The 24,842-nt window shown below is 45.5% G+C and overlaps 5 protein-coding genes across 9 annotated transcripts; 1 reads left to right on the plus strand and 4 right to left on the minus strand.

The window, feature by feature from the left end:
- Window positions 1-281: 281 nt before the first annotated feature.
- On the minus strand, window positions 282-9,132 carry LOC120687383 (ankyrin repeat domain-containing protein 2A-like). 4 transcript variants are annotated; one of them, XM_039969359.1, is made up of 8 exons: window positions 5,013-6,644; window positions 4,114-4,475; window positions 2,503-3,867; window positions 2,111-2,376; window positions 1,881-2,020; window positions 1,016-1,570; window positions 708-940; window positions 282-610 (listed from the first exon to the last, which is right to left on the minus strand). In XM_039969359.1, the coding sequence occupies exons 4-8, from the start codon at window positions 2,121-2,123 to the stop codon at window positions 511-513; spliced, it is 1,041 nt and encodes a 346-aa protein (XP_039825293.1). In that variant the 5' UTR covers window positions 2,124-2,376; window positions 2,503-3,867; window positions 4,114-4,475; window positions 5,013-6,644; the 3' UTR covers window positions 282-510. The 4 variants fall into 4 exon arrangements, with proteins under 4 accessions (XP_039825293.1, XP_039825295.1, XP_039825292.1 ...); XM_039969358.1 differs by lacking the exons at window positions 282-610; window positions 708-940; window positions 1,016-1,570; window positions 1,881-2,020; window positions 2,111-2,376 and adding exons at window positions 7,723-7,767; window positions 8,130-8,283; window positions 8,378-8,726; window positions 8,823-9,110 and having other exon boundaries at window positions 2,806-3,867; window positions 5,013-5,172; XM_039969360.1 differs by lacking the exons at window positions 282-610; window positions 708-940; window positions 1,016-1,570; ... (1 more) ...; window positions 2,111-2,376; window positions 2,503-3,867 and adding exons at window positions 7,723-7,767; window positions 8,130-8,283; window positions 8,378-8,726; window positions 8,823-9,132 and having other exon boundaries at window positions 4,371-4,509; window positions 5,013-5,172.
- A 347-nt stretch (window positions 9,133-9,479) lies between these two features.
- Window positions 9,480-11,755, minus strand: LOC120687444 (DNA repair RAD52-like protein 2, chloroplastic). The gene is made up of 4 exons (XM_039969443.1): window positions 11,371-11,755; window positions 11,077-11,114; window positions 10,574-10,665; window positions 9,480-9,923 (listed from the first exon to the last, which is right to left on the minus strand). Exons 1-4 carry the CDS (start codon window positions 11,664-11,666, stop codon window positions 9,777-9,779), a joined length of 573 nt encoding a protein of 190 aa, XP_039825377.1. The 5' UTR covers window positions 11,667-11,755; the 3' UTR covers window positions 9,480-9,776.
- Window positions 11,756-11,900: 145 nt separating this feature from the next.
- On the minus strand, window positions 11,901-15,209 carry LOC120687397 (translation initiation factor IF-2-like). Its single transcript, XM_039969378.1, has 3 exons — window positions 14,037-15,209; window positions 13,773-13,930; window positions 11,901-13,581 (listed from the first exon to the last, which is right to left on the minus strand). The coding sequence occupies exons 1-3, from the start codon at window positions 15,058-15,060 to the stop codon at window positions 13,390-13,392; spliced, it is 1,374 nt and encodes a 457-aa protein (XP_039825312.1). The 5' UTR covers window positions 15,061-15,209; the 3' UTR covers window positions 11,901-13,389.
- Window positions 15,210-15,591: 382 nt separating this feature from the next.
- On the minus strand, window positions 15,592-19,686 carry LOC120687426 (U2 small nuclear ribonucleoprotein A'-like). 2 transcript variants are annotated; one of them, XR_005680729.1, is made up of 9 exons: window positions 19,450-19,686; window positions 19,316-19,356; window positions 18,302-18,431; window positions 17,996-18,201; window positions 16,832-17,002; window positions 16,570-16,620; window positions 16,313-16,477; window positions 16,080-16,209; window positions 15,592-15,710 (listed from the first exon to the last, which is right to left on the minus strand). XR_005680729.1 is itself a non-coding variant. In XM_039969425.1 (8 exons), exons 1-8 carry the CDS (start codon window positions 19,529-19,531, stop codon window positions 16,204-16,206), a joined length of 852 nt encoding a protein of 283 aa, XP_039825359.1. In that variant the 5' UTR covers window positions 19,532-19,686; the 3' UTR covers window positions 15,903-16,203. The 2 variants fall into 2 exon arrangements, 1 of the variants encoding a protein (XP_039825359.1); XM_039969425.1 differs by lacking the exon at window positions 15,592-15,710 and having other exon boundaries at window positions 15,903-16,209.
- A 956-nt stretch (window positions 19,687-20,642) lies between these two features.
- Window positions 20,643-24,599, plus strand: LOC120687399 (26S proteasome non-ATPase regulatory subunit 12 homolog A-like). Its single transcript, XM_039969382.1, has 12 exons — window positions 20,643-20,795; window positions 20,942-21,139; window positions 22,136-22,243; window positions 22,332-22,436; window positions 22,557-22,613; window positions 22,698-22,891; window positions 23,115-23,214; window positions 23,284-23,396; window positions 23,497-23,650; window positions 23,732-23,809; window positions 24,114-24,381; window positions 24,418-24,599. The coding sequence occupies exons 1-11, from the start codon at window positions 20,793-20,795 to the stop codon at window positions 24,330-24,332; spliced, it is 1,329 nt and encodes a 442-aa protein (XP_039825316.1). The 5' UTR covers window positions 20,643-20,792; the 3' UTR covers window positions 24,333-24,381; window positions 24,418-24,599.
- The last annotated feature ends 243 nt before the right edge of the window (window positions 24,600-24,842 follow it).

Consider the following 24,842-nt stretch of genomic DNA (forward strand, 5'->3'; position numbering starts at 1 on the left):
ACCGGCACGAAGTATGGATGCTTCGCTCTTCTATTACCTGGCTCAGCTCCGACTTCTTCGACGGTTGAACCCTACCAAATACTTAAGAAGTGGAGCAGCTCTATACCATAGCATATGAAAAGATGAAAGAACGACTTTGACTATGGGGAGGAGGATTTGGTAAAGCCACAAAACCTAGCTCCACTTGCTCCAGCTTCTCCACCCTTTTTGCAGAGAGCCGGAGCCCTTCCAAACAGGCAGTGTGGGAGAATTTAATTTCCTATACAAATTGAATCCTAGAGTGGATGATGAAATGAAAATCTCTTCCTTATTCAACCTTAATCACGCAAGCTAAATCTGGCATGCATGGCATGGATAATCTCAGTACATACATACATACACTGACGACCGAGCTATGTATATATATAATAATAAAGAAAAGAAGGGACTTGTTTGGGCCGAGAAAGCAAAGCAAAGCAGGGTGCAGCAGAGCAAATTAAGGAAGGAGGGCATGAAGCAAGCAAGCAGCGTCTATACGAAGGCGTGCTTCTCGAGCAGCTTGAGGACGTCCTCCTGGTTGTTGAGCCTGGCGACGTCGATGGGCGTCTTCCCGTCCAGGTTCTGCAGCGTCCTGCGATGATGCAAACACACCACATGGCATTCAGGTCCATCTAGAGCAGCAACGAGGATCTATCATCGGCTGGAGATGCATGCTCATGAGCTCTTACACGCCGGCGCCGTTCTCGACCAGCAGCGCCACGCATTCCTTGCGCCCGTAGCCGGCCGCGTAGTGCAGCGCCGTGTTCTTGTTCTTGTCCACGGCGTCCACCGCCGCGCCGGCCTCCAGGAGCACCTGCGCGCACTTGACCTCGCCGTATCCGCACGCGAAGTGCAGGCCTCGCCGCCCTTCCGAGTCCTCCTCGTCCTTGTCCACTCCCTCCTCCAGCGCCTTCTTCAGGCCCTGCACACATGTTCATTGTTCAGCAATGTGCAATGATCCTTCATCCACGAGCCCGCTGCAGACAACAAGGCGGACCTCCACGTCGCCGACGCTGGCGGTGTGGTGGATGACGGACTCCTCCTCCTCCTCCTCGTACTCGCCATCGCCTTCCTCGCCGGCGGCCTCTTCCTCCTCCGCGCCGGCGGCAGCCTCGCTCGACGGGCCGACGCCCATGGCCCGCCCGAACTTGTGCAGAGCCTCGGGGTCGTTCCAGTACTTCATCATGGCGGCGGGGCCGCCGGCCTCGATCTCGTCGAGGATGGGCTTGAGCGTGGGGTCGTCCTTCATGCGCGCGATGCGGGCCTCGAGCTGCTCCTTGTGCGCGGGGTTGGTGAGGCCGCCCAGCATGGTGGCCATGGCGGGGTCCTGCATCAGCGCGCTGCCCAGCCGCTCCGCCATGGCCACGAACTGCGGGTTCTGCATCAGCTGCTGCATCGTCGCCACGTACTTGTGCGGGTCCAGCGCCGCCGGCGCCTCGGGCGCCGGCGCCTGCCGCGGCGACACCACCGTCATCTTCTGCAGCTGCTCCGCCATCTCCGTGAAGGCCGGGTCCTTGGCGATCTGCTCCGCCATCTCCTTGATGCTGGGGTCCTGCATGCATGCTCCATCGATTCGACTTATTTCCAAATAAAGTGAAAACAAATCGTGTTTATTTGTCAAAATCAAACCAAACTCGTGCTTTTTCACGCAAGGGATGAATATATCCAAGACTAAAAACGGCATGGCCTTTTTCGCATGTACTACTACAGTACTACTGCCGACAAACCCCGGCCCGGCACTTTCTGTTATGACAAGGTCGATGAAGCTCAGCCTCAGCTCAGCTGAGTCTATGTATGAATGCACCGGATGAGCAGCTAAAGGAAGATGCATGGTGTAGGCAGAAGATGGCTCAGCAGCGTACATTGAGCAGGTTCATCATGGTGGAGAAGTCGAAGGGGTTGGCCGGCGCCGATGGCCCAGCCCTGCGCGCCGCCCCTGCTGCCGGTTGAGGCCGTGGCTGCTGCTCCGCCTCCTCTGTCTTGGCAGGAGCAGTCTTCTCCTCTGCACAAACAACACTAACAGCTCCTGGTTGGTTGGATAGATATTCTTTGCAGTAAATTAATAGAAAAACGACGAGACGAAAGCCCTGACCTTGAGCAGCCATGTCGATCGACGGGGAAGAGGAAGGAGGCGCTGGCGCTGCTGTTGACGATGAAGCAGCCGAGGAGGACGATAAGGTGCGGCAGCTGTGGAGAGGAAGGCACCAACACCCACCAGGCGTGTGTCCACGGGGTGCTTTGGTTTTTATACATCAAGCGCACGAGTGACTGCGGTTTGGACACATGGATGGATGGAGAATTGGAGATGGAGCAAGTAGCACTGTAGCAGTAGCATCTCCATTTTGCTTTCGATTTTCTCTAGTAGAATAATGCAAAGTCGTGCACTGTGTATTAGGGAAAAAGTAAATGATTTTTTTTCTGACTGAGGTGCCAATCAAAAGGTAGTTAATTCGAAAATTCAGAAGCTTCTAGGAATTTTCCTACCGTGTGAGGTGGGTCAGTACATCGGTGTGGGCCTAGGAGAATTGAGGTGCCAAGCTTCTTGCATGGCATGTGTAGTCCAGGACAGGGATTGGGATAGCAAATATGTGGATGGAGTTGCTTCACCTGGAAACGCCCCTTCCATTGCGACAAAAATCCTCCATGATGTTTGTTGTACTTCTGCCACTAATATTTGCCACCTCTCATCATTATTGGACAGTAAATACTCATCCTAATTCTACCACTCATAATGTTGTGTTTTTCACTCAACTATGCTTTCTTTTCCCTTTTATACACAACGTATTATTAGGTTACAAATTCCCTTCATAAGGACATTTAAATTTGGAATTATTCCCACTTCTCTCTATATGTTCATAGAATTATCGCGGCAAGATATAGGTGATGCCAAATTCAGGGGAAAGAAAAAAAAAACATAGCATGGTATGGTCCAAACATGAAGGAACCCGTCATAAAAAGAACGGGGGTAGAAGGTCAGGTGCCACAATAGAATACAGAATCTAGCCGGAGGCACCTTCGTATACATTAGTATTTTCTTCCTTTCGCTCGACACTTTAGCCTCCAGTAAACCACCCAACAAGGGCAAAACCGCAAAACCACTGCAAAAATGGAGCCACAGATGAGAGCAAAACATGTAGCTGAATGTCTTCAGATGCATGCCACTCTGGCAGTGTGGCACATTGGAGAACACAACAGCCTAGCAATCCCTGTCTCGGCAGCTCAGAAGGCGGAAATGTTTCAACCAGCAGGATCAAAACTTCCAAACTGTGGGTCTCTTCCTCAGCTGCATCGGTCTGCCAAAACTGAAACCCAACGGGCTAGCAGGGCCAGCGAAACTAGCTCGAATTGCACCTAGCACTGAAAATCCATGATGTTGTACCTCAATTCTTCAACTGATCCTCTACTTCTCTTTAACCAAGATCAGTACAAATCCTTGGGGGAAAAAACTTCCCATGCCTTTCTGGAACATTACTATGTCACAACAAAAGCCATTTTTGAGCAGCAAAATCAGAATAAAATGTGATGGCACTTCATGAATATTTGTGAATTCCAACATTAAGGTCTGATGATATGGAGGTTAGATATGGCAATGTTTGGTGCCAAACAGCCTTGAACACTCGCTTCTGGTGCGCCTGAACAGATTGGCAAGGGTTCTGGCCATGATACCTGATGTCGAAGATGTGGATCACAGGGTCTGCAGAGCCAGATGACAAATACCAGCCATCGGGAGACCATGACTGGTTAATTAGAGCTGACTGAGACTCGCTGCTCTCTTGCTTCCAACCAAATGCATGAATCTCAGTCTGCCTAAGCCTGATGTCAAACAAGCGGAGCTGCCTGCCTGGCACCCTGTCAGCAAGAGAAAACATACAGCTTGTTTTAAGCATGCACCCCCATACATTAAAAGAGAACAACTGACAGACAGTGCACTTAGAACTATGCGTCTCAACTAATGAATGGATTTTCTTCAGCTAGAAATTCAACAGTACATTGACCTTATAATGAAAGAATAGGATGAGATGAGTAAAAGGTTAAAGATTACATCTTTGAAATGAATATATTAATCTAGAAACAGCATTCTTGAATTTAACTTACCCTGTCTGTACCATGTATAAGTTGAAATCGCATGGATTTGCTAATACGCTCATGCACTTGCTATCAATTAGGTTCTTGAACTCTGTCCTTCCAACAGAGAGATCAAATCCTATTATCCTCTTGTCACAGCCAACTGATAATATTGTTTTTTTCTGTTGCAGTCCAGCAACTCCCATGACAGCAGAAGAATGTAAATCCTTGTGCACTCTCTTGGGTTTCCATGAATCATCTTTGTCTTCCCAAAGTATAACAGCATGGTCACTTCCCGCAGTTACAAAGCATGCATCAGACCAGGGCATGAAAGTTATGTTGTTTATGATTCCCTTTGTGTGAGGTTTCTCTGGTAGGAAAGTAACTTTCCTCTGTTTCAGTTCAGGGGTCAAACAGTTGAACATCCTTTAGTAATTTTTCAAGTAGACCATCAGTTACTCACAAAAATAAGGCATATAGAAGTATAACCTAGGGACAGCGGAACCGATTCTTTAAAGGTTATATCATGTAATAACAAATCACACTAAGGCATTGATGCCTACACAGGGAAATGGGACAATAGCATGAAGATGTCACTGATGAAAGCATTTTCAGGTAGTCATGTAAGAACTACAAATCAGTTACTTAAAGGCACACCACATCAACAGCCTATAATTATTCCCATCACACATGATAGAACAAATTCAATCTCTTAACTACAATTTGCCGGGATTAAATAAATGCATGAACAGAAATGACAAAAACAACCACCTCTAATTCCTCCCTCTAATAATATTGTTAAAAAACTAATTATTTGAAATCAGATATGCAGAGTTTGATAATTTAGTTTCATTACAACAACTGCTCACTGAATCAAGAAAGCTGTGTAGCAAGATGTAAGGGAATGCACTAGTTTTAACAGTCCTTACTTGTCCTGATATAAGGTTTGCCATTGAAACCTGAGAATCGCCATTATCAGCAGTGTATACAGCAAATATTTTGTCACCATCTGGATGCCAAGCTATATCTTCAGGCCATCTATGCTTTGGGGAAAAGCAATCTGTTTTACCACGAAATGAAACAGAAGGTCTGCAAGTACAATAATGTGAAATTGTCAAATGGTGCTAAAATTGAATAGATACCCACCCAACAAAAGTTACCTTTTCAATAAAGAAAATAGGCTTTGCACCAGTGTGGTCCCTCAACCATACAAGATAAAGTGTACAATGTACTCAAACAATAAGTTACCTGTACTATAAATTTAGCATTGACATGCTACATCACAAACGATGGTACTGTGGCATTTTTCCTTCAGAAAGTACTGGTATGGAACTTGGATATACCACATACATAAATAAAAATTCATAAACTTCTAGCAGGTTGTACCTATACTCAAATTTTATCCATTTCCAAAATCATCTTTCCATGTAACTTACATATTCTGAACCCACATTGGGTTGAATTCCACTGGGACATGGCTAGGTGGAGTAGGTTGCTAGGGATGAGATGCATATAGATGGGCAACTAGACTGATGGTTCTTGCCTGCCTCACAAGAACATGGCTCCTTTAAATAGCCATGCAACTGGATGTGCCCAATGCAAATCACTAAGAAACCAACTAACGTAGCAGATAAGTCACGCTATTGCTGCCCTGCTTGGATGGGGAAGCCATGCTGCTTGGCTGACATGTTCAGCCAAGCCCATCCCATGACAATTAAAATACTTTACGAGATTCAAAAGGCTAAGATCATTTCATGTTAAAATGGTATATTAGCCGCCACGCCCATACCAAGTTCACTTTAATTAGAACAAAATGCTAAAAATTTGCTAACACATGTTGAAGGAGAGTTGTTGGATGTTTGACCATAGTGGTGTTCCCCCTGGCACAAGGTAACGTGTTGAAACATCCTTTTTGGCCACTAATTGTGTTGAACTTTCAGTTTTGTCCCACAGCAGTACAACATTTTGGTTATCTGAAACTGGGTTGCTGAGTTTAATATCTAACTGTTGAGGAGATGCAAGCGAGACAGAGACAAATAATACCAGGGAGCAAATTAAATTGCCTTCTGTGCTAATGAATGTAGCAAGGTAGAATGGTAGGCTAATGTGGGTACTTACTAAGAGTCTGTTTGGTTCATGGGACTTTTGTATAAGTCCCTGGGACTTTAGGGGCTAAAGAATCAAACAGGAGGGACTTTTTGGGGCTAAAATGCTGTTTGGGGCTAAAGAATGAGAAGTTCCTCTTGAGGAGCTTTTTGGGACTAAAAGCTTACATGAGGCCAACTATTCCACCCCTACCCCCGGTCCCCACCTCTTGGATGCATGCAGATTAGGGGTAATATGGTACTTTGTGCACTCATTTAATGACTTTTAGTCCCTAGAACCAAACAAGTAGAGACTAAAGATTTTAGTTCATGGACTAAAATTAGTCTAGGGACTTTTGGCAACCAAACACCACCTAAGTCTTAACTGTTAAAATCCACACTTGAGCTTCATAAATGCAATAACTGTTAAAATCCACACTTGAGCTTCATAAATGTAATATTTAAATCCAAGTAGTTAATATCATGGTTCAGCTAGGCGCTAGTCGGATTCTAGGCGGTGACCCACTGCCTAGCGCCTAGGCGGGATTAATCGCGCCTAGGCGGTCCTAGGCGTTTTTCTAGGCGATGAATAATACATGCATAAATAGTTAAAAAAAGAAAAAAAAAGAGATGAGTGGTCTAAAAATAGGGATAAAGAGGAGAAGGCCCATTAACGGCCCAACTCTCCACGTACAGAGCTCTCCTGCATCCCTCTCTCAGCCACATCTCCACATGTGCCAACAGCCGTGCCTCTCCCGCATGTCTCTCTCATCCCGTCATCCGCACAGCGCCCGCCGCCACCAGTTCCTCTCCCTCCCCCGCATCTCTCTCTCACAGATCTCTCTCCCTCCCCTGCATGTCTCTCTCTCTGGCAGATCTCTCTCCCTCCCCCACATCTCTCGCGCAAATCTCTCCACCGACGGCCTCCTCGCTGCCGCCTCCACCACAGACGACCTCCTCCAAGCCTCGCATGCCACCTCCACCGCCCAGATGCCCGCCTACCCCCCTAGGCGAGGCGATGGGCTTCGACTAGCGCGTAATCGCGTGTAATCGCCGCCTAATCGGCGCCTAGCCGAACCATGGTTAATATAAAACCTCGTGTATGCCTTTATTATCTACTTAGTGTCAATATGAACATTTTGGGAGTGGGACTTCAAGAAAAAAAGCATTGTCCAAGACTATTGTTGGCACAAATCTTCAAAACTAATGCAAAACCCTCACATTTCCTGCTGAGATCCCAAGTCTCCAAGTGGGCCCTCTTGGCCACCCACGACCTTGGCCCAAGCACTGCTGAGTCAGTCATTAAGACAAATATAAAGTATGACTTTCAGTTTTCGCAAAGCCATAAGTTTGTTTCATCAAGTAATCATAACCACCTATGCTGAGCTCATTGAAAGTATCATGAGGCACACACTTTACCTAGTTCATATTTCACAACTTTACAAAAACTAGTTGCATATCGCTGAAATATGTTTGAAAGCTAAGTTAAAAAAAATGTTAGCAGGAATGAAAAAGAAAACGGCATGTTGAAAATTCAGAGTAACGTGATGCCTACCCTCTTGGCTCCACCTGCCACAAAGTAACCAATCCATCCAACGCGCTGCATCACAAGAAAGTGTAAGATTAATGTTGTCGAAAGTTGATCAAACTTCTCATATCATTGGAAATTCAAATAAAATATTTCATGAAACTAAGCATATCTTGGAACAGGGGTTGAGAGCTTAGTGCGTCCTCCCAGTTTACAATGATCTCAATGATGCGAAAGCTGAACACTAATAGTACGTTTTAGTGCTTCTCAGTGCATGTGTAATTATTCATCATTCTCGAACTATAACCTACACCAAAATCGCCACAAATTTTCAATAAAATGAACAAATATTTGATAAACTAGCTGGACATATTTCTACAGCTGGTGAATCTATAGCACATGTTTACTAGTATTGATTATCCTGTGAGCCGTACCTGGTTACAACAAGCTGATCATTAGAAGGGCATAGCTCAAGACACCTAAGCTTACTCTTGTGTTGGCTGGAGACCAAAGTGCCACCTTGAAATTTGAGCGCCGTTGCAGACGATTTCTTGACACTCGGAATCAAGTTCTGATGCTCCTTCTCTTCTGAATACCAGATAAGCACAGCAGCACGTCAAACATCAACAACGATCAAACCTCGGGTAGACTACTCCCAAAGAGGAAAATCTGTAGAACGTACGAATCTTTCTCTTGGGCTTCTTGTCCTCTTTCCTTGACCGCTCCGGCGGCGGCACCGGCGATGAAGAGGATGACGAGGCCGTGGCCTTCTTCAATCCAAGCATGGGCTCTGGGCGCGATGCCGGTCGGTTGTTAGCCCCGGGGATGACAAGCTGTGGCCTTCCCGCTGGCTGCGGCGTGGGCGCGGGCGCCTTCTTTTCTGGCGGCGGCGAGGGCTTGGGGTCACTCTGGATTGGCTGCGGCGGTGGCTTGGGTTCCCTCTGGCTCGGCGGCGGCGGCGGCGGCTTGCGATCTTTGTACCGGGCGAGCCGCGCCTGCGCCTCGGCCAGCTTCATCTCCGCGGAGTCCAGCTGCGGCGGCGGCCACGACCAAGATCACAACTATCAATCATCAGCATCATCGCAAAAGGGGGGAGAAGGGGAGGAAGCGGGCGCGGGCGCGCGTACCAGGGACTGGTAGTGGAGCAGCTTGAGCTTGCAGCGCTCGACGTCGCGCTCGCGGTGCGCGACGAGGGCGACGACCGCCTCCTCCGCCATGGCGTCCTCGTCCTCGTCGTCCGGCGGCGCCCCGCTCGCGGCGGCGTGGGGTACGGGCGCGGTGCCATTGGCGGAGGGGCGGGGGCAGTAGGCTGAGTCGTGGTCGTCGTTCTCGAGCTTGGGCCTCTTGAGCGCCGGCGGGTCGCCCATGGCGGCGGACGGCACGAGGCGGTGGGGGTGGGGGGCAGGGGGGGAGCCGCGAGGCAATCCGCGACCGCGCGTGGGCGTGGCCTTCCTCTGCCTGTGTCTCTGTCGGTCTCGTCTCGTCTCGCCCGCGGACCCGCCTGTATTTGCGAGCGTGCGCCGCGCCGCGCCGCGCCGCGCAGGCACACACCCACATGTTCATTTTCCGGCACGAGCACGCCAAGCAGCAGCGGCAACGTCTCGTGCGGCTGCATCTGGCAACAATGGTCGCCTTCTTTCTAGAGTAGTAGATCCGTGGCGCCATTAGGGCCATCCTGCCATTTGCACATCATACTTGTTTACGTTCCCAGGGTTGTGTGATCGTGTACATTCATTCATTCATTCATTGTGGTAAATACTGTAATAAACAGTACACATTCACAGTTGCATAATCCGTACCAGATGTATATAACTGAAAATATTTGCAAGCTTTGTGTTCCAAATTGATATGCAAAAATTGGGTAGGGATAAACAGTACACACGCTTAATGCACCGAGATTGATAAACAGTACACACGCTTAATGCGCCGAGATTACAACAGCTCGCGTGCCTAGCAACTTGATTATGCCTCTCCATATTTACAGTGCAGCACGGATAATACATACACCATCAAGGTAGAGATGACTCGGCAAGGCTTAATCTGATACACTGGCGACAAGCCAAGCGCAACATGGAGGAATGCTACGGCGCCTCGTCTTCGTGGTACAGATACAGGCCGAAACCAAACCTTGCGCAGGCCTTGCAGAACGCGGCTTCCTCTGCGGCGGCCACGGGATCATCAAACCGTGCATCACTCAGCGATGCTGTTCCAGCAGCCTCCCTATGAACCTGCATCAGTGTAGACAGTTCAGAGAAGGCCATCAAACAACTAATGTTGTTTTAGCGTGCCAGTGATTAGTTGGTTCTATTTCACGCCTGCACAACAAATGCAATGTCTCCTTCACAGCCCAGGTTGCTTTGGTAACTGAAGTTTATACTGCACACGGCAGTTTCCAACATTAGAGGCTGAGCATCCCCTGGTGTACCATAGGCTGCAAGAAAGGTTATGCTCCAGGGATTTTACATCTCAACCATAGAACCTTAAGCCTTCTGCTGATACACCATATACTAGTACGCTGGTAACCATAAGCGGCCTAACTGAACAAACCAAAAGTTCCTAAAGCCAATTAAGGGCTCTTCACTTGATAGTGTGACTTAACATGTATATGTATTGTATTCTGACTCAATTTGCTGTGTTGCTGTGCAATTATCTTTATAAGGAAACAGTCAGTAGTAGAATCCTAAGATATGGTTGGTTGGTTCTTACTAATGCCCCAAAACAACAGAGCAATGGTTAAACTACACCTTGGGTGGCTAAAACTGACGAAGCCTGAACAACCTGAGATTAAACTCGTGAACTAACTGAATACTGCACGAGTGGCTAAAGTAGTTGATAAAAGCACCAAAGAGCTGTCACAAATGAGATAATAGTGAGGTACCTCTCCATCTGTTCCTCGTACGGTCACACGGTATACCACAGTCACCTTTCCCTTGTCAGTGTAGATAACATCACGGACCTCACCACACCAACCTGAACACAGAGACCGAGAGTAAACCAAGTTAAATTTGAAAGGGGAAACAGTTGGTACATGAAGACAACCAGTACATTTCAAGTCAAGAGCTGAGACACACGATCGATAGAGCAAGGAGCTGGCACAATTGTACAGGATAATCAATCGCAAATGCTGAAAATTCATATGAGGAAAATTGGATTGTTGCTGGCACCCGAAATTCTCCATATGCATTCATGTATACTACTACTAGGTTATCCACCATTCATGCTGTATTACAACTATCCAAGCTGAATGAAAGCAAAACAGTGTGCTGTGTATGCAGCACATTTGGATGGGGATGCAGAATTAAGAAATGGTGATGCCTCGGTTGTTAACAAGATCACATAGTCAGTGAGCATTAGTAGCATGGCTTACGATTGTAGCCTCACCTGGAGCATAAAAGCTGAGCATCCTGTTGGCATGGTACCTGTAAGCAAACAATTGTCAACAATCAGGACGCCGACAAGCTTCGTCTCAAGGGTTTGACAGATCATCGTTCTGAAAATGAGATGATCCGATCCGAGCATCATGCGCTTTTAGATCCGCCTGAATTCTGGTGATGGCTTAGTAGTTCGATTAACTGCCTACGCTGAGATCTGCAACGCTCTAGCTCCGAAACGGATCCCGAGCGAGAAGCCTGCAGCAGGCAGCAGAAGACGAGCTAACGGAGGTAGTTGGCGTACCAGGGGATGACGGGATCGGAGGCGGAGGCGCGTCGGGAAGGGGGTCGCACGATGGTGTCCGGGACTCGCTTGTTGAGGTCGCGGAGGATCTCGACGAGCGGGCGCGTGATCCCGGACGGGGCGGCGTCGAGCGGCACGACGTAGTTGGTGGTGGACGCCACCGCGCCCGGCGTCTTCCGCTCGGGCGCCGCGGCTGTGACGACGGCCACGCGGGTGGGGCGGCTGGAGGCGCGGGGGAAGGCGGCGGAGACCCGAAGCGGCGGGGCGAGCGGGCGCGCGAGGAAGGTGGACTCCATGGGTTGGCTGCTGCGGCGGTGTTGGGGCGCTCAGGTCAAGTTTTGCTCACCCCGCCCGGAGTCGACGGGGTTGGTGCAGGCAGACTGGCAGAGGGAGGGGGAGGCAGGTGACGTGTCACCCTTCTCTTCTCCCTTGGCTGATCCGAACCGTTCAAAGCTCATCCAACGCTGGCAAGCCTGTTGAGTAAACTCTGTTGCACTTGGATTCGGATTTCATCCAATCACAAATCAAGCCCACGAGATTTGTTTATAGATTGTTACTGCATGTATACTGAAATTAGAGGTTATCTTTGACTGAAATCAAACAACCATACAAATGCATGCATACTGATAAGCCTAGCGTCCAAACTTTCTGGCAATGTCAACAAGCCTGCTATAAAATGGTTCATATTAGAACAAAACTAGAGCATTCAAACAGAAACTTCTCCATCTCCATCTGCGCAAAACACAAACATCAAAGTTTAAACACAGTGGACAAACCTGATTGCAAAACTAGTTGCCTTGTCAATTCACACTGGTTGAATAAATAAGTGCAGGAAAGTGACCAATTGCAACAACCGCTTTAACATCCATACATCATAATGCATCCAGGAAAACAACCATTGGAGCAAAGTTAAAATGGGAAGGAAAAAAAACTGACATTCAAGCCATAACTCTCAAAGGGCACGAGGGTTACAAAAATATTATAAAATATGAAGGCTTAAAATAAATATAGTTAAACAAACCACATTTTGTTTCAGTATTACGCATAATAAATAATAAGTTAAAAACAAAGGCACTCAATCATTCAGGAAAAGAAAAACATGCCATGAAACATGTCTTGAGATGCAGCAAACTGAGACCATATTTCATTTTCTCTAGGACCAGGGTGTCAATCCCTAGCAAAGCAAACTTGTCGAAATAATCGAAGTTTGAGTAGTACTTAGATAATTTCTTGCCTCATATCACATTTTCCCTGCTGCATTAAGCTAAACAGAACACAAAAACTAAAGATGTGTCCGGTTTACAGTTTCATTGACATTCCAGAACTTATTCATAGCATGTTCCCATGGAAAAAGGTGCTTCACAAGATTTTAAACACTACTTAAACAGTACAATTTGAGGTACCTAGTCTAACCCCAGTTGAATTAACAAAAATGCTAGAACCTGTAACTATGCCAACATTTATATTGAATAAATGATAAGAAATAAACCAAACAACTAGAATAAACCACTTGTGATGTATTTATATCAAGCCAAGCAAAAATGATCATTTTTTATACTCAAACTGATCATCACAAGGAAACAAGAAAAGGATGTTGCTCAATTTAAACCCAAGCCAAATTAAACCTATCTACGACAAACAACCAAAACTGGGTGGGTCACTTCGCTAGGGAAATAGCAAAATAGGTCAAGCTCATGTTTAACCAACATTAACCTTCTTACACTCATACTAGGTTCTGTGACAGAATTGGCCTCTTGTAGCACATATGACCCATCCTTAGGAAGACTTTCTAGGTTCAGGAGCACATACTAGGATCGGGAGGCTATCAGGAAGACTTTCTACATGTCTATAACATGATGGTTAGTCCGCATATAATTTGGACGGCTGAAACTATTTGACCTGGTGATTTCAGGATGGCGTATGTGCCCCTGATGGTGGTTCTATCTGGTACAATGTGAATTAGGTAACGCACATTACAAGCAGCTCAACCATACGGGAAGTTAGGTTCTAGGATGCAATCTACTCGACACAGTCCTCTTCTGTTGTTCTCTTCCGCTTTATTCCTGCAAAGGCTTGTTTTGGCTTCCCAACACGCTCTTCTAACAACGCAATCCTCTCAGCAAAACTAGGAAATTCCAAGAGACATAATTTGTGATCCTCCATGCATTTTGATATTGACCTCAAAAGAGCCAACTCCTCCTCGTCACCCTCCTGTGCAAAAACAGTTACATGTGCTCTTTAGGGATAAGGTTTGGAACATGTACAAGATCTCATCACAGTTATCAGATATACAAAGAATAATGGAAAAAAAAGTCGCCAGGCAAGATGTACTGAAATCATGTGAACCATAAGCATGTCCTTTAGTTAAAGTAGAAAACAACATGAGAAGATGACAAACATACCGATGCCCCCTCATTCTCATCTTTCCTATCGTGCTCAAGTTTCTCCATGATGTGAGTGAGTATTGAACCAAGAGGGAAAGCATTCTGAAACTCAAATGCAAGGATACTGTGAATTGCCTGAAGATACATGTCCTTATTTATCATTTCGACAACGACATCTGCAAGAGAAAAGGAGTTGCAATTAGGCACGAATTAAGCAGGCTAATTAGGTGAGGTCGTGCCAATGTTATTGGGGTTCAGCAGAAGAGAGGTAGATTCTCTCACCTCGCATCTTCTTCAGAAAGAGCTTGGAGCATTTGAGCACCTTGGCGCAGGCAGAGACGTCCGCAGCAACCAAAAGGTCGTAGAGCTCCTGCACGGGGAACTCGACAGGCACTCCGAAGGCAGCCATGAAGAAAGCGAGGCCGCGGGCTCCCCTAGCACCGGCGTCGCCGACCCGGCCGCTGACGCGCAGAAGGCGGCTGCGCCACGTGAGCGCCGCCTCGCGCGCCTCCTGCCGCAGCTCCGCCTCCGCCTCCGCCTCCCTGTGGGCTCGCCCCCGGGCGCGGGGGCACCCGGCGCGCACGTAGAGCTCGAGGAGGAGCATGCACGCGGCCTCCGCGTCGCCGCTCTCGGCGCAGATGTAGTAGCGGCCGACGGTACGGAGCACGAGCGAGGCGGGGTCCTCTGCGCTACGCAGCGCGTCCGGGCCGACCTGGCGCAGCCACTCGCGGTCCCGGACGTGGGCGGTGACGAATCGGCGGAGCTCCCTGAAGTTCATCTGCTTGCACCTGAGCTCCAGCTCCGCCGCCGATGGGTCGCCGTCCTTGCGGTCGCGGACGGGATTGGGTGCGGGCTTGCGCTCGGGCTCGGGTGCGGGCTCCCGCACGGGCTTGGACTTGGACTCCCCCTCCGGCTCTGGTGCGGGAATGGGTTGCCGCTCCGGCTCTGGCGAGGGACTGGGCTCCCGCTCCTGTTCCGATGAGGGACTGGGCTCCCGCTCCCGCTCTGGCTCCGGCACGGCATTGGGTTCGGTCTCCGACGCGAGATCGGGCTCGGGCTCCCTCTCCGGCTCCGGCTCCGGCGCGGGGCTGAGCTGGGCCTCGGCGGCGGGAAGGGGTTTAGGGTCGGATTCGGGGCCGGGGAAGAGGACGGCGAAGGTGGCGGCGATGGAGGCGGCGTCGAGGATGACTGAGTTCCACTGATCGAGGAAGTCGGCGAGGGTGTCACTGTAGGAGGCGAGGCTGTGGATGGACTGCAGCATGGCGGCGCGGGAGGCGGCGGACGGGGGAGGCGGCGACGGCGGCATGGCGGAGGGTGTGCCGACGCGTGGCGCCGGGGAGGACGCGACAAAGGTGGAGGGGTTCGCCGGTTCGGGTCAGGGGGTTTTAATTTGGTTCGGGTCCGGGTGGGGTGGCCGCCGGTGGGCCGGGTGCGTGACCCTGACTCGGCAGTTGCGCTCAACTCAACTCAGTTTCTAGGCGTGTTTGGTTTGTCCTCAAAAAGTTTTCGGCCCTTTGACCACTAATTACGAGTACTAAATAAAATCTAATTACAAAACTATCTGCACAATTATGGTACCGTAGCACTTACTGTAGCTAATGAGGACTTTGATCGTACAATTAGAGAATAATTAGACGCAGTTGCTGTAGCATCACTGTAGCCAATTATGGTGGAACTTGGCTCATTAGATTCGTCTCGAAAAATTACACTCATCTGTAAAAAAATTTCGCAAATGAACTTCGTTTAGCACTACATGCATGCATTCATCTTTTTGTGAAAAAAATTTCATGGAAACAACCAAACACAGCCTAGATTTCTATTCCCCCCCCCCCCCCCCCCCACATAAAACTCAAGATTTATTTAACCTCCTCTTCTTCCCCACCTCCGGCGTCAGCTCCTTCTCAACATGCACGGCACTGCATAGCACGCAAGTTTGCCTCCAATGGCCGATAAATGCTGCAAAAGTTCGAGACGAGATCAGGTTAGTAAGGTACCAATTTTTTTGGACAGTCTTGGTAGACAGCCTATACACAGCTATACTAAGTCACCATGGAGTATAACAATACATCCAGGTTCTAGCAACAGATGATGATCATCTGCCCAAATTCAAAAGGGATTTTAGATTTAAGCCTGTAAAGATTTCAGATAGGAGGAGATGCAACAAAAACATCTCTGCGATCAGTCACCGAAGCATTGCACGCAAAGAAAGGTTCGCCAACATTCACGACTGTATGGTTTACAACAATCAACAGTTCTCTCCTCACCACAGCAAAGCAATACCATCTATCGAAAACTCTTGTTAGCATCCACAAGATACAAAACTACCTCGACACTAGCCATGCGATCCTGAGAGGGTTTTCCGCAACAGTGTGCCTTTTCTGCCCCCATGAAAACTGGCAAACCTAACTCAAATAATGGCCCCGGGGGATACAGCCATGTCCGCATGCCTTCAATCCTGCAGAGATATAGAAATGCAGAGCCAGGGCTATGTTATTAGAAAACACAAGGGGGTGCTTTCGCCAAATATGGAACAAAATGAAGATACAAGGATGCACTACCTCTTGAATTGGGGTGCTCTCGTCGTCTTGCTTCTGCCCATCAGCCTCGCTCTCCTGGTTCTGGCCATCTGTATCCATCTTCTCAGCTTCCTCTGAAGCTTCAGCCATGTTTGTATCAGGTTTGGGCATTGCAAATTCAGCAGGCACTTGACCAGTGTTCAATGCCTGACCGCCATGATCCACAAAACAAGCTATCAGCACACGGTTATAAGCTCAAAACTGGGGGGGAGGCTCAGAACAAACTCATAAGAAATTACCTTCTCTAGCCTTGCAGCCTCCTCAAGAGTGTGGGTATTCGCAATAGCAGCCTACAAATATACAGAATCTGTCAGCAGATAAAACATGCAATGGGAACTATTATCCATTACAAACTGAACACCAATCAAACACTATACAAAAAGCTACTAACACATTTGGAAAAGGATTTGCAATGCAAAAACTAAGTTAAGAGGATCCTGGCTAAACTTTTTAAGCATATGAACATGTCGTATTCATAGTATTGTGTGATAATGCGCGTACCTTGATAGCTGTGATTTGTTCAGGAGTTGGAGCGACTACTTTAGGAGCCTGCACCTCGTTTATGGTGTCTTGAGCATCTGGCTGTCCAGGAGTAAAGGTTTTAACAGGTACCTTCTTTGCCTCTTCCTCTGCCTCCTTCGAGTGAAACTTTTGCGCTGCTGCAACTCTCTCCTGCAAAACAGAAAAAATATCTCCCAGGGAAATTCAGAAACAGAAAGAACAGCTATACAGACTAGACAATGGAAAAACATGTCAGCCAAAGCATTCCATGGTGTTCATGCATCTAATTCATGAAAATCCAAAGTAAAAAGAGCTGCTTGTTTGTCCTTTTTGCTGTCAGCAGTCCCATGGTCCATTCCAAAACATATTTTGGAGCCATTCCAAAGGAAATGAATAAACAACCTGTGGGGAATAAATCAACTAATCAAGCGGCAATGCAGGTTTTGTCTAGGTTAAGTTTATGTTCCAAAAAATAATATGTGACTAATTGTAGCTGAACATAAATCAACTAAACTACTAGTCCTATTCGCACAAACACAAACAAGAAGAGGGCACCAAAAGGATGAGTGACGCATCAAAACTATCAGATGAAACTATTGCTTGCTTGCTTGCAACAGCAACTACAGACGTCTACAGTGCTTTTCTCACATCATGATATGGAGGATTTAGCATAACAGTTGGTGGTTTGTATTAGATATGTCCTCCTTCATCACATGAACTTAACTGAAACATGGCTAAGTTGGTTATAGACCCAACATTGGCTCAAACCACATAGGATGATTGCAACACTGTCAATTGTAAACTCCTTTTAGTATCTTATGTTACAAAAGTTTTTCTCAAATGACAATAATATTACCAAAAAAATTTAATGAGTAGAGTGCATGCAAAATATCTCATCAAATGATTAAGGTTAACTGCGCATTATGATTCATTGGTATTACCAGAAAAACAGCAAACAATTGAGCAACTAAGGTTTTTCATACTTAAAAACTAAATGATTGAGGAATTAATAAGAAAAATTGACTACAGATAAACCATTAAAAAACAGAAGCATTTGAAAGGTACACATAAGAATGTCTGTATGGCAGATTTTCAAGAAACCAAATATGAGTGCAGAGGATAATCACATTTCTAAATCTTCATAGGATAAACGACATTGCTAACCTGCTGTTTCACTTTCTTGAAATCCAGCAAACGCAAATGCTTCAATTTATGGATGACATATAGCCTGTAGTCTGGCTGCTTAGTAACAGTATTATCCAGTAAACTGAGATATTGTAGCTTTGGAAGAGATGCCAGGGGATCGATCTCCGCAAGGTTTGTCAGACGGTTGTTTGTGAGCACAAGAGTATGCAGCTTTGGCAAAAACTCTACAAGCAAAAATCCAAGAAAAAAATAAATAACTGCCAGGTGTGGAGCAGACTACGGGAGTGAGGAGTCACAAAACACAGAATAGAGTAGTTCTCTTACCACCAAGATTGGGATTGATACGCGTGATTCTGTTATTGTTAACTAGTAGAGTGCCAAGACGATTCAAGTATGGGAAGTTTTCAAGCTTGACAATCTCATTGTCCGACAAGTCAATCGTGTCAAATTGGTCCTGTAGAGAGAATAAAAAGAAAATCCTGTTAAGAAAAAGCTATAGAAGGAACAAATACAACTACATCAAATGAGTTCAAAAAATCATTGTTCCAATTCCAATCAATACAGATAACCAAATATCGAATGATTGCTAAGTAAATGAATGAAATATTCAAGATGTGGATAACCCAGAGTAACAGATATTGGATGGGCACTATATTAACACATATAAAACTTATATATGTTCTTTATAACCCTCAAACTAAAAAAAAAGGATGACAAACAGTATGATAGACTATTAGACGACATATCACGCACAGAAGAAAGGATGTATATAGAACATCAAAGATGTGATGCTCAAATCAATGTTCACTACTGAAACGTTGGCCTCTTGTAAAAACATACAAGACCCTTCGATACATCAGCCTCCTCACTACCTTGCTAATAAGTTGCTTGAGCCTCTGGGATCAGCTTTTCCAAACAGTAAGTCAATATTGAAAATACAACCCTCTTTGGTTTACCCACCAATGCTCACAAATTTATAAATGATACCTACGCTAGGGCAAAAGGTGTACCAGCCAATATGCCAAGGATAACCTATCTGACAGACGATTTAGCTACAAAATTAATATGTGATTACTTAGCGCCAACCGTAATTCGACAGTTAAAGCAATACTGACGAAAAATGAAATTCCCAGAATTTAAGTATACATGTCCAAACGACTGAAAATGAATCCCAAACACTAGCATTGCTCGTGAATTCAAAAGGAATCGGACCACACCCCTACCAAGCACATGGATTGCAGGGCAGCGTGCATTGTGTACCTAATCATGTAAGCAGGTAGTGTGCCAATACAAATGGGCATAAAAGGATTTTAAAGGTAGCAGCCCGGCGGAGCTCACCTCAGTGGCTCCGACGTTCTCGATTACGGCGATCTTGTTGCCTGCAGCGAAGGAGAGAGAGAGCAAGAGCGTAAGCTTTCAAAGAGCAAATCAGAGAACCCTAGATCTACCAGGCGGTCGAGCGAGTGAGCAACCTCGGAGGTCGAGCTCGCGCTCCTTGATGGCGTTGAAGAAGTGCGGGCTCTTCCATATCAGGTCGGCGGTGAGCCTGACCATGGCGGGAGGTAGGCTGCGGCGGCCGCCGCGGCTTGGGAAAAAACGGGGAGAAAAGGGGAGGGGGTCGGCGAGGCCTACAAACGAAAAAACCCTAGTCGACTGTCGAGCAGAGCGGGGCGGGCGCGGGGCGGCGCGAGATGGAAGCCGTGCGCCGTCGCCAGTCGGTCCCGAACGGATCGTTGGGCTGGAATTTGATGCAGGTTTGTGAAATTACAATATGCCGCTAAGAGCGACTGTTATGATATATTTGTTTTGGCATTAATAGCAACAAAGATTCAACATGTCAGTTTTAGTATGCTCCATTCTATATAAAATTATTTTTAGACATCATGTGAATTTGGATTAAAAGTTAATTTGGTTGGGAAGCGATAGAATTGATGATCGTAGTCTAGCTTTGAAAAATATTGCAATGTTATTATAACATGTTAGATTTTTAAAATGAAAAGGCCATTTTATGATTGCAAGCAATTGTACGTATCTATTCAACTAGCAGAACAAAAAATTACACCAATTTATTAGCTTAAACTATTATAATAATTTCAAACCGCTCCTAGGTGGAATTTGTCTCTTTTGCTTATCTCTGTATATTGTGTATAAGTTAATCTATTAATTTTAATTTTGCAAGAAATTAATATAGCGTGAATGTTAAACTATTATTAGATTCTCTTAACCTATAAATTGAGCCAATTTACATAATTCGTAGGAATAAATCAAATCAAACTTTTATTTGAGGCTTAAGTGGTCAAATGGATTGTTCATAGTAGTATAATAGTATTTTTTCTGCATTTTTACAATGCATTTTATGAACTATGGTTAAAGTGTTGGAAGAGAAATCTTGCAAGTGAGATAAATACCTACTCTAATTCTGAGAAAATTAGTTTGGAGGTAAACTAACGCAGATTTGAACTCTGTTGTTCAATTGAACTTCTTAAGTTGACATATATCGGTAGGAATGGTTTGTTGCGGTGTTGAGATGTCCATGAGAAAGAACTAGTAGCGCAAAGCAGAATATAAATATATTTAAACTAGTGTAATCACATAATAACTGCACGACTATTTGATTTTAATCTGCTGCAACTGGGAACAACAATTGCCTGGCCAGTATAACGTCATCAAATCGCCGTCCACTTGTTGTTAACGGAGAACTAACGCCGTTTCTATACCCGGCGGCGTAGTTGGACATTCTGGCTCTTCTTCCCCTGTCGCAAGTAAACAGCAGATCTCGCCGCCCCCGTCCTCCGCCGCATCCGCGATTCCGACCATGGTGAGCGCCCCATCCCTCACCTTGCTCTCCATCCCCATATCGTCTCTCCACGCTCCGGTCCTTTTCCTGCCCTGCTCTCTGGGCCAGCCCCCTTCCCTAGGGTTTCGATCTCGCAGTCTAACTGTGCTGTTGATGGATTGGTGCAGGAGGGCGACAGTACCAACCTCGATGCGGCGATAGAGTCACTCCTGAATGTCGAGAAGCAGATGAGACTGGCCGGCGATGTCGCTGCCACGCGGAAGGCCGTCATCGACATCGTCGAGCTTTGCTACAAGGCCGGTGCGTGGAAGACGCTCAATGACCAGATCGTTCTCCTCTCCAAGAGGAGAGGCCAGCTCAAGCAGGTTGGGTTTATTAGCGACAATTCACCTCCTTTCTCTCCCGTCTTCTATCTATTGTATCATACAACATATCTATTAGACCTTTTAGATGTGGCCTAGCAATTAGTTTACTTCTGCAAGGTCTATTGATCCGATGTTGAACTAATTATCTGTCAGAAATATTTCTGAATCAAAGTCGCCTGCTTAAACTATCTATGGTTAAAAGGAGTTTGGTTTATTCATCTAATAATATATCTGCTGCCTCTGTAAGGATTACAAACAATAGGAGCACATTGTACCATACTTTATAACATTGTAACTATGTGTACACAATTCCTGTCACCACTCTTTTAAACGTCAAGCATGCGCACGCCTTGCTTATTGCAGTATTATATTTTCAATTCATGTCTTAGGGTTGCACTCTGTAGCTTGAAAGCCCTCGTCCATTTCCATAGTGGTGTTTAGATTATGCTGATGCAATTCTATTGAACTGTTTTTATTTTGTTGTTTGTTATGGTATAATTATTTTCCTAGGACCAATGAAGAATTGCACTTAACGGAGTATCTGTATTGGTCATCCATTGTTGAACAACCACAATGCTATTTTTATCTGCAAGTAGTTTTCTTTAATCCTTCTTTGTGTCCAAATTCAGTGGGTTCTTTAGTTACTTGGACATATAATTGTAGATTCCCAGTCTTATGTGCAATCACCTCTGAACAATGTTTTGCCCATGATCAGAATGCTTTATTTAGATCATTACAGTATGTAGTTCTTTATTTCCTTTGGTTGACTAAAAAAGAATAAAAGTCTGCTTATGGCATATACCGCACCAAAGCAGTACAACTTGCTTCACTCTACTATCTTGTTTTTTCGGATTCATATGCCAGCATTGTTTATTTGTTTAGTTATTAGTTATGAATTGATAAATGTATGTAAAGCAGGGCAAGCTATGTATTCCAATTGCTACTTTTTTTTTTAGTATACACTTATTATCTAACCGTCTCTGTTATTTCTCGCAGGCCATTACCGCCATGGTTCAGAAAGCAATGGAGTACATTGATTTGACGCCAGACATGGACACACGCATTGAGCTAATCAAAACATTGAGCAGTGTCTCTGCTGGCAAGGTGAGAACTTTCCATCTTGATAATTTTTTATTTCTTTATGATTCATTGTCTTTGTGTGTGTAATCTCACAGTTGTGAATGTATTGTAGATATATGTCGAGATAGAGCGAGCAAGACTTATCAAAAGACTTGCGAAAATCAAAGAGGAGCAGGGGAAGATTGATGAGGCTGCTGATTTGATGCAAGAAGTTGCTGTAAGTTTGCACTGCACTAAATTTGAGGAAACGTACTTGTGTCTTCTGTGGCGATGTTTCTGTCACTCTTTAGATTGTTTCTCAGTTCTCACCATATGTGGCTAACAATCTGTTTATCAGGTTGAAACATTTGGCTCTATGGCAAAGACAGAAAAAATTGCTTTCATTCTCGAGCAGGTATTATGCCAATCCATGATGATAGTACTTTGGATTGTCACCAAATGCTGGTTCATGTTAAACTTACTGCTATTGCTGTCACAGGTCCGGCTGTGTCTGGATCGTCAAGATTATGTCCGAGCACAAATTTTATCCAGGAAAATCAGTACTAGAGTATTTGATGCAGATCCATCTAAGGAAAAAAAGAAACCGAAAGGTGACAGTATTGTTCAGGATGCTCCTGCAGAAATACCTTCCCTCCTAGAATTGAAACGCATCTACTACGAACTGATGATTCGGTATGTGATGCTTCTGCTCAATTATATTTATGCACCACTGGCCTGTTATTCAATTGGCAATTGCTATTGTTAGCTCTGTCACCTGTGGGAATTGCTATTGTTAGCTCTTTCATTTCCTTTTCTCCCACAATTAGCTGCCCAGTTTCTTTGTTCTGTTTAATTTTATGGTTCACAGTTATGCTTCGTATGGAGCCTATCATAATTCTTCATTGTCTCTTCCCAGATATTACTCTCACAACAATGATTATTTGGAGATCTGCCGTTGCTACAAGGCAATCTATGATATTCCAGCTATAAAAGAGGATCCAGCAAAGTGGATACCGGTACTCTCTCTTTCTGTCTGCACACACACATTCCCCCTTTATTATCTGGCTAACTGAATTTCTTCGCAGATTCTTAGGAAGATATGTTGGTACCTAGTGTTGGCACCTCATGATCCTATGCAATCGAGCCTTCTCAATGCTACTCTAGAGGATAAAAACCTTTCTGAGATCCCAAATTTCAGGTGCAGCTGTATGTTTTCAAAATTGAGATATCGTAACTCCTGGCGGGCTTATATCTTAATAACCATTTACCCTTTCCTGTCGAAATGAATAAAATTGTAGATTATTGCTGAAGCAGCTGGTTACCATGGAGGTAATCCAGTGGACAAGTTTATGGGATTTCTTCAAAGCTGAATTTGAGGATGAGAAAAATCTCCCTGGAGGAGCTTTGGGTGACAAAGCTGCAGCAGATTTGAAGCTGAGGATAATTGAACATGTATGGCTTAGTTTGGTCAATGTTTATTTAATCGTTTTGCTTCATACTTGTCTATTGAATCTGAATTCTTGTTCTGTTCAGAATATCTTGGTTGTCTCCAAGTATTATTCAAGGATTACCCTCAATAGGCTTGCAGATCTCCTTTGCCTAAGTTTGCAGGTTGGTATTTACTCACCTTTGTGTGATATTGTATTTTGTTCGTGTTACCAACTGTGGCATCTTGTCTTTTGTGAATCTTCCAATGCATGACAGTTACTCCCTCCATTCCGAATTGTAGATCCTTTGAGCAAATCTAGATACATAGTTTTGCTATGCATCTAGACATAGTGTATATCTAGGTGTATAGCAAAACATATGTATCTAGATTTGCCAAAACAATCTACAATTTGGAACTGAGGGAGCACCTATTTTGTGAGGCATTTGGTAACTGTAGTCTAACTGGTACTACGCATTACTCTTTCAGGAGGCAGAGAAGCATCTTTCAGACATGGTGAATTCAAAATCTCTGGTTGCAAAGATCGACAGGCCAATGGGAGTTGTGAGCTTCGGTACAGCTCAAGACAGCAATGGGGTACTCAACTCCTGGGCCACAAACCTCGAGAAACTTCTTGACCTTGTCGAGAAGAGTTGCCATCAAATCCACAAGGAGACAATGATCCACAAGGCCGTGTTGAAAGCTTAGATTTGGCTCGTGGCTCTAGGTTCCCTTCATAGGCTCCCTTTGAGGAGAGGTGCCACCCCGCTTCATAGGCTCCCTTTGAGGAGAGGTGCCACCCCGAGAACGATGAATACTACTCACTGTCCTCCAAATTTCTTAACTCGTGTATCTTGCTGAATATTGTTTGAATTCCTAGACCTCAATCAGACATCTGCTCTTGAAAACTAGAACTAGCTTCTTATTGAATTTGGAGAAGAAAAGAACGACCCTTTGCAGAGGTTTTTATTTCTATCGAAACAGTGTTCTAATATCGATGCTAGTCCTCTCGGTTTTTGTTTTGAAAAATAAGTCCTCTCGGTTTTAACACGTTCCTCTCAGAACAGGATCAGCAATTCAGTTGTAAACTTGTTGCGGTCGAAATAGTTGGGGGGGGGGGGGGCGCTTAACCGCTTTTACGGAGGAGGTTAAAGTGTGAACACTGAACAGCAAACTAGTATACGATGGCTTGCACATGCTGCTTGGAGTTGAAGATGC

The sequence above is a fragment of the Panicum virgatum genome, chromosome 9N, assembly GCF_016808335.1.
Source record: "Panicum virgatum strain AP13 chromosome 9N, P.virgatum_v5, whole genome shotgun sequence".
Taxonomy (NCBI): Eukaryota; Viridiplantae; Streptophyta; class Magnoliopsida; order Poales; family Poaceae; genus Panicum; species Panicum virgatum.